Below are 12,740 nucleotides of genomic sequence, written 5' to 3'. Positions count from 1 at the left end.
GCAAGGACTATCAGGGTCTATTCCCTGGATTCCCTTAGGGGATCTATGCACAGCCTACAAAAAAAACAAACAAACAAAAAAAACCAACAAGGCACTCATAGGAATCTAATAGGTGTCTCAGCTCTCTTGCTACCTGATTCTCACTCTCTTCTTCTTCCTCTTCATCTAGAGCTAGGAGATTTAAGGAGGCTTTTTCCTCATGCATGGATCCCAGCAAGCTCTTAGTGCAGCCGGTGGATTTAAGGGTCTGTAGAGGCTGCAAAGTCAAAAAAGGGGGTTGGGGGGTAGTTAGATAAGACCAAGCCAAACAGGAAAGAGGACACAGGCATATCAAAGCATGGCAGCCCAATTCCATCCCTAGTAGAGGGACTCTCTCACCAGCTTAGTAGCCCACAATCAGCATAGCAGACAGAATATCAAGGACTTTGCAGGCTAACCTGACTGTCTGAAACACTCTTATTTTGCAGAGAGTCATTGCAAATATATCTTGACTACCAAGGTGGTGAGCTCTGCTTTAGGCAAAAGTTTCCATTATATCAAAGGTGCTCTCACTGTAAAGAACCACATATGCAAAACCTCCCCACCCAAGAAAATAAAAATTCATCAAGTTGGATTTGCAACAACTTCCCCCTCCCTCTTTTCTGTTTTAAGATGAATGTGGTGCAGGCAGAAGGTGTAAGATTGACAGCTCTGGGGATGCAAGATCTCTATACCCACCAAACAGGTACACAACCGATGGCAACAAAAGCTTCACTCCCACCCCAACTAACGTGGGCTTCTCTACATGGCAAGTTATTGAGAGACAAGCCAGCATGTGCATCTACAGCCTACCAGCTTGCCACTCAGTAACTTCCCTGATGGACACTGCTACAATGCACTGACAGTCGCTCCCCGGGATTTGTGTGCCCTGTAGCCGTGTCCACACGGGACGGTCTTGCACAGCAAGTTGGCACACTGTAGATTCACACCCTGGTCCACCACACAGTAACTGGGCTTGTAAAGGAGCCCGGTGTCTCAGCTTTCTGCTGGAGGGACCTCTTCTCGGGAAACAAAGGGAATTTCAGTCTCTGCAGCCCATTTAGTCTATGCCCTCTCTGTGGTGACCAGTGAGGGGCCAGCTGCCATTTTACAAAGTGAATGTTTCCCCTTATGGCGGAGACCCAACAGCCTCAGATGGGAACTGCTGCTCAGCTGCTAGTGTGATGGCACCTGTGATGTCCTAGTATCACAGTGAATGAGTGCTCCATCCTCCCTGACAGAATTAACACACGGGCTCAAATACTAGAATGATGGGCACCAACGTTGAGCTTCCATAGCTAGAAGGTGGGGAAGAGAGGAGCAACTCTTATGCTCCAGCAGTGTCATTCTGAGTGCAGAGGGCTGGAGAGCATCAGGCCCAGGATCACTGCCACTTTGGACTAGGTTCCGTACAAACATTTGTGGCGGAATGCAGAGACAGGAAACAGATTTGACATTTCTAAGCATGGCTTCACAGACAAAGACAGGATAAAAACCATGTACGAGGAACAGGGATACCGCCTTTGAAACACCATTCTAGTGTCTAGTATCAGAGCGGTAGCTGTGTTAGTCTGGACCTGTAAAAAGCAGCAGAGTCCTGTGGCACCTTATAGACTAACAGATGTGTTGGAGCATGAGCTTTCGTAGGTGAATACCCACTTCATCAGATGCATGTGTCTGTGGAGGTTCCTGAAAACATGGTGCATTGCAACAAACACATCCCAAACTCAACTTTCAGTGAAGAGGGAGAGTTACCAGAGTTCCTTCTCTGAGCAGCGGACTGGGTACCCCGGAGATCTCCACATTGGTGCTTAGCAAGCCATGGAAGGCACTGGCTGGACCATCCATAACACCACGTAAAGGAGCAAGACTCCCCGGAGGAACTTGGATAGGTGCTAGCAGGGAACCTGGAGACTAGGACATGCAAGAACAAAGTAAGTATCTGACCACAAGTGAGACGGATCAAGAGAAGCAGAGCAGGCACCATTTACAGTCTGCAAGTAGATACAAAAATAATGAGCCACTCCTATCTGAACATTGCCTGCTACCACTTAAAGCACCTCTGCTCAAAAGCTGCTAACGAGACCTCAACACTCAGATGTGTGAGAAATAACAGGTGGATTCACGTGTGCATATAGCCCATCTAACAACCCACATGAACACAGAGTTATTTAGTTTACAACAGTCAGAAGTTTGTCTGATTCACAAAATTCATAGAAACACCAAAACATCAGGGAGAAGATAAAATATATTACACACATATTGGCATACACAAATGTAATAGATGCACATTCACAAAGAACACTATATGAATGCCTAGGAAGGTGGTCAGAACCTCTGTACTATTCTAATAAAATCAAGTCAGACAGCATTTCTGCTCTCATACCACTCGGTTGAATAACTGAAGTAGAAACCATGGCTGACAAATTCAGTTTCCGCAGCAAAAAAAAAGAAGTGACATTTATCATGAATTACTGGCCAGATGTCAATATGTGACTTTTCAAATACGAATGAACTAAAAGGGTTAAGATACTCTTGCTGTTACTTGAAACAACCCTTCCCTGTGCTGGCTCCTCCTACGGCAGCATTGCCTCACTGTTGAGTTTCGAGCTGTTGGCCAGGAAGAGGGGGAGTAGGGATGCCCATGTGAAGTGATGACAGTTCGGCAGCCCAACTTACTGATTGCATAGGACCTGGGCTAACTGCAGCTTCACCCTCCAATTACTCATGGGAGGCTGGGGGGGGTCGGGTCTCATCATTGTCTTGTTGTTATTCTAAGCAGAATAAGGCATGACAGTCTCACTGGGATGGCAAGTCTCCTGCCCAATAAGCAGGTGGGACTACAGCAACAACTGTGGCTGAGAAGTAAAATTGTGGCAGGCAGTTCTGTGGCAGAACTTCACCAAGGGGCTCTTAATTTCTGCTGAGGCTTGTCCCATCTACAGCACAGCAAAAACCCTGAGAATAATTCCTCCATCCCAGTTAGAGGGGTCACAGAAGAGCCACGGAAACTATTAAAGGACAAGAAAACGTTTTAGCATGAGAAATTCAAGGAGCTCGATCTCTTCAGCTTAATAAAAAGAAGGTTAAAGGGTGATTACAGTCTGTAAGCACCTGCGGGAGGAACAAATATTTGATAACGCACTCGTTAGCCTAGCTGCAAACCCAGAACAAGATCCAAGGGCTGGAAGTTCAAGCTAGACAAATTCAGACTGGAATCAGACACACAGTTTTAACAGGGAGGGTAATTGGAACAGCTTACAAAGGCTGTGGTGGATTCTCTGTCATTGGGAATTTTTAAAGCAAAACTAGATGATTTTCTGAAAGGTCTGCACTAGCTTGAACAGGAATTAATTCAGGGAAGTCCTGTGGCCTGCGCTATAGAGGAGGTCAGACTAGATGATAACAGTGGTCCCTTCTGGCCTTGGAATCTATGGATCTCTAAACAAATGCAAGTCCCATAAAGGGCTGAAATCAAACAGGACAAGCTGGAGAAAATGTCATACAAAACTGACCTGATCAGAAGAGTTGAAGTTTCATTGCACTTGTAAAGGTGGGCTGAGAAACTATAGGCTACCTTGAAAATAATCCTCTCATATAGCAGTGATACAAACGGGCCCTCAACCAAAGACCTGAGTTACCACCACAGAGCATCTCAAAGCTCTATCTTACATAGTGGAATTTTTTATCCAGCAAGACATACCTTGCAATACGCTGCCCAAGGTAAACTTGAAACCAATGCATGCTACAAATACACCTATGGTTTCCCAGCACCACTCTGTAGCATTTCTTCAACAGAACACGTGTGTGTCTGCAGAGCATGTGTGCGTCAGGAGAGCAGTCTCCTGTACACTGTGTTTACACAAAATTACAGACTGAAAACACAGTTAATTCACTAGCACGCTGGGGGACGAGGAAGGAAGATAAATGCACACCACTCTCTCCTCCACCAAGTCGTTGCCAAATCAATGGTTATAGTGTAAATTACACATTCTGGGCTTAACTAGTGATTTTCTACCAATGGCTATTAACTGTGTGTATGAAGCTGGGGGTGTTAGTTGTCCTTCAGCAAGAAAAACTCACTTCCATTCAGCTAATTAAAACTTTCAGGATAATCTGCAGTTTATCTGATATTTATAGTCATAGTTATTATCAGCTAAGGGGGTGCTACCACACGCTGGTAACTGGAAATCGAAGCTAGCAATTCAGTGGAGTCACAGCTGGATACCAGAAATACGGGAGCAAAGCACTTCATTAACATTACACACAATGACCTTTTACATTATTTCTTTGGAACACACGATTTGTCAACGCCTTATTAAACCGAAGCAATTACTTATGAAACAAAGAACAAGCCAGCCCAGGACACACTGCACACCGACAAGGCACCTCTCGCTGTATGCAGTGGAGGAAAGCACCATGGCCCAAAACTAGGCTCTCTTATGGAGGAAAGCACCATGGCCCAAAACTAGGCTCTCTTATAGAGTGGGGGATGCTCAACTGTGCTGCCTCTTCGGGAGGAAGAGCAAGCTTCAAGCACATGCAGTGCAGGCCAGAGCAAAACAGCTTGAGCGCTTGTCATCCAACGGTAAATACTACCTGGATTTTTCTTTTTAATTAACGAGGCAATTGTAGCCCAGGAAAATTGTCCTAATAATGGAGAGGTGGGAGCTCTGAAAAGAAACAAGAATACTTTGGATTGAATTGTTTTATCAAGATATGAAGGGCGGAGAGTTTGGCCCATGATATTCAAAGCAAAACACAGTCAGAGAGCATTGCTTGCCATCTGCTACGTACTCCCATGTCCCTGGGTTCACTGTCAGCTTTGCAGGGAAGCATCACTTTTAATGGGTACTTTGGACTCTTGGTTTCCCAAGGGGAAAGAGGGAGAAGACTGCTCTCAGAGATGGCACCAGTCTATCCCACCTTTGCTGCTCTCCCATGAATTTACCTGATTTGAGTTTGTCAAGATGTGTCATAAGACAACAGCAGTGGCGTTTAGGTCAGGACTGAGGTTTGCTCAAAGAAGTTTGTGCAGCACCTACCTGCAAAAGGCAGGGGTTGGGGGTGGTTGTGCTAATGCTCAACTTCCATGAGAAAAAAAATTCATGAAACTTTTGTTTTTATGAGTTTACCAGAAAGGGTGGTTAAGGCATTGAACTTAATTCCTGGCTCGCTCATACCCCCTAAATAACCTTTACCAAATCTTTAATTTCTTGGTGCCTCAGCTTCCTGTCTGTAAAATGAAGACACTTTCTTTCTTCCACCATTGGTTTATCTTGTCTATTGAGACTGTTCACTCTTCAGGGCAGGGACTGGCTGTGTGTGTGGACAGTGGCTAGCACAATGAGCCCTGATCTCAGCTGAAGCCTCAAGGCAAGTGGAAAAACAAACAAGGGAGATGTTCCTAGAAATGACTTTGTAATTAAATGTAATAATCCCAACCCACGTACTGTTCTGTGTGACCTGTTTGATAGTTCAGAAGACAGAAATAATATTGTATTATTGTAGAATTCATGCAAGATGGAAGTTATATAGTGCTTACCATGCCAGGAAGGTCAGCAGGAGGGTATTTTTCATCCTGCACCTCAAAGCTTTAATAAACCCTCAAATATACCTGCCACATCAGCTCATGTGACCACCACTAGGAAGATAATTTCCCTTTCTCCTGAAACTTAGCTCAGCAGAGAGAAAATGCCCACTCTCAACTCCTCAGATTAATTTATAATGGAACAGCAGAGTTGTTGCAGAGGGATTTTTAAGTCTAAACGGCCTACCTCATTACTGCCTGCTCCTTCACAAAGCTTCAGTTTGCAGTAATCCTCAGTCACTTTTCCGCTCTGGGTCAATTCTCCTTCCACCTGCTGACAGAGCCTGCTGCTTTCTTGGCACTCAGCTGTCTGATAAAGCCAACCAGGAGAAACCTGTAAACCCTCTGTGAACACATCTACCTCTAGCCCTCTAGGAACTGGCTCTGTCTTTTGCTCTCCTTCTCTTGTTTCTTCTTGTCTGCCCTCATTGTTCTTCTCAGGGGCATCACGTGACCTATTCAGTTTCATGTTAAAACTGACACAACTATGTTCCTGACTAGGTACTTGATCGTTTTCCTGCACATGCTGATAGAACTTCTCATCCTCAGAGTTACAGTCACTCTGCGACTTTCCATTGGCTGAGCTTCGTGGCGGAGTTTGGAGAGTTCCTGTGAAAGGGTGAGTGGGTAGAGACCCTTTAGCAGCAGCAGCAAGCAGATCTGTTGGTCTGTCAGACTCACGAGAGCTCTGGAGATCCCAGGAGAAGTTATCAATCTCTCCCAAAATCTGTGATGCAAAATGGTCAGCTGAATTGCTTGTAACACTGTTGTCAGGTTCAGGCCCCAAACCGTTTGCCTTCTCCTTGTCTTTGTGCTGTGCAGCAGAAAGAGAAACAGGCTCTGACGCAGAAATATCAGCTCCTGCATGAGCATAAGCTTCCACCCCTCTGGTGTAGGGTAATGTATCTGCAGTCACTTCAGGAACTGCCAGGTGGCTGTCTAACAGGTCTTTTTGCGGGGCTGCTTGTAGGCCTGCTCCTTCAGATTCAACAAACTCTGCCTGCTTTGAGCTCTCTCTCTCATGCTTGCCGACAACCTCGCTGCTCTTGCAAAATTTGGTGGCTTGACTCAGTGCCTGATCCTGAAGTTTTCTCTTCCTTCTGCTCTCAACTGCTCTGCTGTGTGCCCTCAGCTCTCGTTGGGGACAGTGAACATCACCCTCCTCCATCAAACTCAGGTCTTCCAGGGGACTGGCATCAAAGAGAATCATTTCACATTTCCTGCTGTAAAAAGTATGGTCAGGGGCACTGGGGGTCAAGAAAGCTTCATTTTCATCAGCTTGTGAGAAACCTGGGCCTCTTTCCTTATCACCACCAGGCCCTGTTGATCTTTCTCTGACTGATAAGCCATCATCAGGCTGACAGACACTCCCTCCTGTCATTTCCTCTTGCTTCCAGTTGTCAGATAGCTTTTCCTCATCAAAGAGCATACCTTTGTCCTCCAGGACCTCGCAGGAATCAAGGACACTTCTCCCATTCTCAAGGTCTTGTGAACACGATTTCCTTGCCACGTAGGAAATGGGCTTTGTCCTAACAACATCTAAACCTTCAGACTCCGAGTCAGAAAAACCAAGACAAGGCTTGTCTCCAATTTTTGGGGACCTGTCTTGGCCCTGCTGGTGGTCTACATCCGATCTGCTAAAAGATGGCATCCTTCCTAAAATTTTCTCCACATCAGCTAAGATCTGGTGAGTTCTGCAGGACTTCGCTGTGAAAAGTGGCTGCAGTTTATTTGGGGAAGGCCCTGCAAACTGTTTGTTTGAGTCACTTGTCTCTGGTGGTCTCTCAGAGGGCTTTCTTTTACCTTTCTTAAGAAACCCCTCGATTCTCATCTGGCTATGCTGATCTAGATCAGGACTTGCACACTCAGAGGACAGGATGGGAGAGGACATTCGATAAAAGGATGATGAAGGAAGAATCCCTGGCTCTGGCTGCATTTCCTAAGTAAATAAATATTTGCAGATAACTAAAATACACAACATATGATACATACACTCATCTACAGCACGAAATGGAACAGGATGTACTTGGAACATTTGAAATAGGAAACACGAACAGAAGTCCCTCAAATTGAAGGTTTGGGTCTTTTCCGCGGAAGGTCCCTCCCTGGAAGATTCTAACCCCAAGAGTTTGTTGGCCTTCAAGATCTGGTGCAAAGCACATCTTATCAGCCTGACATTTACCCAATTATTGATTGAACTGGGAAAGTTCTCTCTATTTGAAAAGGGAGGAATGGTTTGCTGTTGGGATAACTACTCTTGTTACCAACCAACAGCAAAACAGATGAATCTATTGCTTTTAAGGCTGTGTCTGGCGCCTAGATACCACAGCAACAGGTGCACAGTTACTTCATAAATAACATTGGTTGTTCCTTCCAACGAGAAAAACTGCTCCAAAAATTCTACAACCCACTCACCCTCTAAGCACAGCAATCACTCCACCCTTGAAAGGCAGGAAGTAAGAGGAATGGCATGAGTTCAGGCCTCTGAGCCCATGTTCTGCAAGGGCCTGTGATCAAAAGTGGGTATGGCAAAGCATTAGGAAACAGAGGAGGATCCTAGAGACATTCTGGGTGCGCTACTGACCCACTCCAACTCAAAGTCACCTGAGCAGCTTGATACCTTGGCCCAGTCAATTGGGAAGAACAATATGCTAGAAAACCTTGGCCAGCACAAATAAAACAAGAGACAATTTGGGTACTGCAGTAGCCTTGACCTGATTTAGGAAGGGGGCTCTGAACTGCTCATGCCACCACAGGGCCCCTCTGGCACCACAACTCCACAGTCCCAGCTCCCTTTTCTAAGAGGAAGACTGGAGGGAGGGAGCATCCACTGAGCCTTGTCTTCCTTCCACCTCACGGCCCCTCAGACCATAAAGTCATTGGGAGCATCACAGAAAACCAAGTGCTGAGTTTAGTGACCTTGCGGGTGAAACTGGCAGTAGCTGCTTCCCTGAACAACCCAATTTCTCCTCTGGCCTCGGGTTACTAAGGGATTTGGCCCAGTTGTTAAAAAATGAAGTTGAAGAACAATAATTGAAAAGTGATGCCACACCTGCCTCCGTGTGCTCCTCTGCACAGCCCCCCACAGCCACTTCATGCCCGTCATTCATTCTGCCTAACCTCTAATATCACAATAAGCAGCAGCCACCACCAACTTGCAGCTGGTCACTTACGCTCAGGCTGGCTCTTCTGGCCCTCCCTAACAAGCACCTCAGGTGTACTCACCGCAGCATGTTTCACTGGTTCTCTCTCCTTCTTCTCTTTCTTCTCCTTCTTGTCTTTTTTCTTCTTCTTGTCTTTCTTTTTAATGCTGCCATGAGCTGAAAGCTTCTCCCGCTCCTGGATCACAAGTTCTCTATAATGTTCATCACAAGGGTGGTCCCATGTGGACTGGCCATTAGAAAAGTTAAAGTAATAGATGTCGCCAGTGATATCTTGACTGATGTGCGGAAAACAGAACATGAAGACAGGAGAAAGTCAGGGCATCAGCTCTGTGCATCCGAATCAGCACACACAGCTGGCAGCAATACTGCTTTGTGCCGCCACAAAACCTTCCATCTCAGGAGCATATAGGGCTTTACAAATGCTGGTCATAGACTCCCTTTGGTGCATAGCAGAAGTGGAGTGTGCTGCCCCAGAAAAGCCCCAAATACACAGGATGAGGGAGCAGCTGTCCCTCAGCACATTCCTGCTTCCATCACGGTTATTTCCCAAACTACTTCTTCACTCTCCCTAGAGCAAGGACAGCATTGCCACCATTCTTTCAGCATCACCACACCCCAGTGAAGTACAGTATTGTATTATCCCCATTGTACAGGGGCATGTACAGGCACAGAGGGGAAGTGACTTACCCAGGATCACAAACTGATTCTGTTGCAGAGATAGGAATAAAACCCAGGAGCCCTGACACCCAGTCCCCTGCTCCAACCACTAGACTACTTTCCCCTATTTATTTGACAAGCACCCAGAGAGGGATTAGCAAGGAGAGGTTGGCAATCTACTGAAATAGTGCTGATTTAAAGTTCTCACCATGGTTTCCACTCTGGAGGTAAAGGAGCCACAATGCCTTCTCTGGCCAGCCACATCAACTCCGGCTCGTTCCCAGGGTCAATCCCTATCTCCCTGGCAAACTCCTGAATTTCTGTAGTAGAACAGAAGTAGAGGAAACAAAAGTCAGTAGAAGACAGCACGGCAGACAAGCAAGGCTGTGCATTACTGTGCAAACCTGTGCTCAGTACAACCCAGCAGTGCTGGGAAACCCCCTCACTGAGGACACTAGAATTGGGCTGCACAGCTATAGAAAACATCCCATGTGCCATGGACCATCTTACAATGGGCGAGGCAAGGCTAAACTCTGCAGGAGTGGAAGACAGAGGCAGCCACAAACTGAGGTATATCCATGGGAATGGAAACCAGGAGCCTTATTCTACTCTGTCATCACCATACGCCAGAATTAACTGTCTGGAAGTCAAAGGAGTTACTCCAGTGAAAACCAGCCTAAGTAAGAGGACAATAGGTCCCAAGAGCCCTGAATCCCAGTGTCCTGCTCTAGCCACTAGGTGACACCCTCTCCTCCCTCGTTTTCCTAAAAGAGTTTTAAAAGCAGCAAAGAGTCCTGTGGCACCTCATAGACTAACAGACGTTTTGGAGCACGAGCTTTCATGGGGGAATACCCACTTCGTCAGTTAGATGCATCTGACGAAGTGGGTATTCACCCACAAAAGCTCATGCTCCAAAACGTCTGTTAGTCTATAAGGTGCCAAAGGACTCTTTGCTGCTTTTACAGATCCAGACTAACACGGCTACCCCTCTGATACTAAAAGAGCTTGGCTCTCTTGCTCAGCCCCAGGGCCCCCGGAGTGAGTGAAGGACCCTTCTTCAGGGGCCCCAAAAAACTCTCGTGGGGACCCCGGGCAAATTGACCCACTTGCCCCCTTCTCCTCCCCCGGGCAGCCCTGCCCTCTAAGGCTTGGGCTACACTAGCGGGGGGATTCGAACTAAGATACGCAACTTCAGCTATCCTATTCGTGTAGCTGAAGTCGAAGCATCTTAGTTCAACTTATCTGGCCGTCCTCACAGTGACGAGTTGACTGGCATGGCTCCCCCATCGATTCCACATACTCCTCCTGCCGAGGTGGAGTACGGGCGTCATTGACTGGCGGAACGATTTATCGCATCCAGGCGAGACGCGATAAATCAATCCCCGATATAGCGAACACTACCCACTGATCCAGTGGGTAGTATAGACATATCCTAAATCTGCTTTCCAACCCCTCCTGCCTGAATTTGCTGGCAGGTCAGAATTTCTTTGAGAGACTGGCTGTTACTGATGCACTACCTACAGCAGGATGGAGGGCCACTAATACACGAGCTAACTTTTCGATTCTCCAACACACTGAACATCACTCATTCTGCCTGCATTGCCATTCTCCTGCAATATTTGAGAGCAGCTCCTAAGCCCGGCAGATGACAGTTACCTTGCTCACTGGGTATGTACGTTTCATCATAATCTTCTTCTAGGATGAGCTGATCCCCAATGCGTATAGCGGGTCCTGCCATGTCCATAAGGGAACACACTGACTGCACCTAGTAGTGAAAACACAACCAATGTCCTTAGCTAGATATAAATGAATTTCACTCATTACATATTAATTAGCAGATATGCATGTGGGGCTTTGACGCTTTCTTGGGGAGCCCAGAACTATGGGTGACCTCGTTACCCTCTCTTACCAAGAAAGAGACTTGCTAGAGCTAAACTGGGTGACAGCTCCCTGTCAGTCCAGTCTGTTAACCAGCCAGCCAGCCTCCTCCAGAGCTCTGCCAGCTTTTAATTTGCCTTGCAGGTAACACTTGACGAACCCTAGTCCCAGAAACTCCCTGGAAGAATGTGCGTCTTCCGCATCCTGCCGCCACTGGACACCCACAGAAATTACGAAATCCTCTGTCTCCAAAGAGACAGTGTGCACACCAGCCCGCTAGGTGAACTGAGGATCCAGACCTTTAGTATTATGACACTGAGAAGAACATGTAGTAAAACCAAGAATAAGTTGATTACTAAAGAACAGAAATTCAAGTGATGATACTAAGCAAAGATAATAGAAAGATCTGTTTTTTAAGAAAAAAAAAGAAAAAACAAGAAAATGTTTCTGCAAGCCTAGAACTTAACTCTAGCAAGTTAATCTTTTCTAAAACAGGCTCTCATCTAAAACGTCTTCTGTAGTGCTTGCTGGAATTCTGACATACCAGAATCCCGACTTCCATGATTCCCCTAAACAATACAAAGGGTTTCCTCAGTAAATCGATAAAGCTCGGGTCTTTTTTCCCCCCCTCTTCTTATAGGGCAGGACACCTTTGAAATGCATCCTGTGAAGCGTATCCCCAGACAATGTTCCTTGCCCTGCTGGTTGCTCTTTGAAGTGTAGGTGCCAAGCTGTTGATCTTGTCCTTCTGTTAATTTACTTTTTTTGTTGCCTCAATATGTGAATATAATCCCCATTAGAGACATGTGGCTAACTACATCCTCTCCTGTCTGGAAGAAAACCTGTTTTTTTCTTTGTTTGATTACAGACTTCAAGCATAATATTGGTAAGTATCTATAATGCCTCCTGTAGAGTTCTTACACACACTGCACAATATTAATGACTAGTACACTATACATTTTCATTAGATACCTTATATGACAGTCTTTATAGATAAACGCCATGACAGCTATGTGTTAGGTGTAGTGCCTTTGTCAGGCCTGACGAGTTTGCCAGTAGGCACCAAGGCACTCCTATGGTCACAGGGGCCATGATCTGGAAGCACAGTGGGTTCTACAGACCAGGACTCAGCTCTATCGACAGGGCAGCTGCCAATGATATGGTGATTGCTGACTTGCTCCTCCAACACACAAAGAATTGCAAGCAGCCCTGGTATAGGCCAGATCGTTTCTCTAGAATTGTTATTGATCATGTCCTTGTTAAAAATCATTGGTAGTCAATGGTCATGGATATACAAGTTCACGATGGTGCTAAACTTGACATGACCATCAGCTTCTGCTGAAAAATGTGCATCTCCAACTTCTACAACAGCCTGTTAATGGGGCTGAAATTAGTCCAGTTCAACCAAAAGCTGTTCTTAGAATTGAGGTGTC

At 46.1% G+C, this 12,740-nt stretch overlaps 1 protein-coding gene across 9 annotated transcripts in view; it reads right to left on the bottom strand.

The window, feature by feature from the left end:
• CEP164 (centrosomal protein 164) overlaps positions 1-12,740 on the bottom strand; it is a 124,313-nt gene that overhangs the window by 107,253 nt on the left and 4,320 nt on the right. For 8 of the 9 annotated variants that reach the window (XM_030538626.1, XM_030538627.1, XM_030538628.1 and 5 more), the window contains exons 3-8: positions 11,086-11,194; positions 9,638-9,749; positions 8,834-9,047; positions 5,796-7,547; positions 1,774-1,932; positions 134-256 (exon numbers count right to left, since the gene is read on the bottom strand). In XM_030538626.1, coding sequence (XP_030394486.1) covers positions 134-256; positions 1,774-1,932; positions 5,796-7,547; positions 8,834-9,047; positions 9,638-9,749; positions 11,086-11,173 — 2,448 coding nt within the window. In that variant the 5' untranslated portion in view covers positions 11,174-11,194. The remainder of the gene's footprint in view (positions 1-133; positions 257-1,773; positions 1,933-5,795; positions 7,548-8,833; positions 9,048-9,637; positions 9,750-11,085; positions 11,195-12,740) is intronic. The other variant, XM_030538635.1, reaches the window with a different exon arrangement.

The sequence above is a fragment of the Gopherus evgoodei genome, chromosome 19, assembly GCF_007399415.2.
Source record: "Gopherus evgoodei ecotype Sinaloan lineage chromosome 19, rGopEvg1_v1.p, whole genome shotgun sequence".
Lineage (NCBI taxonomy): Eukaryota > Metazoa > Chordata > Testudines > Testudinidae > Gopherus > Gopherus evgoodei.
Note: the sequence above shows the minus strand (reverse complement) of the source record. Positions and strands in the feature narration are given on the sequence as shown.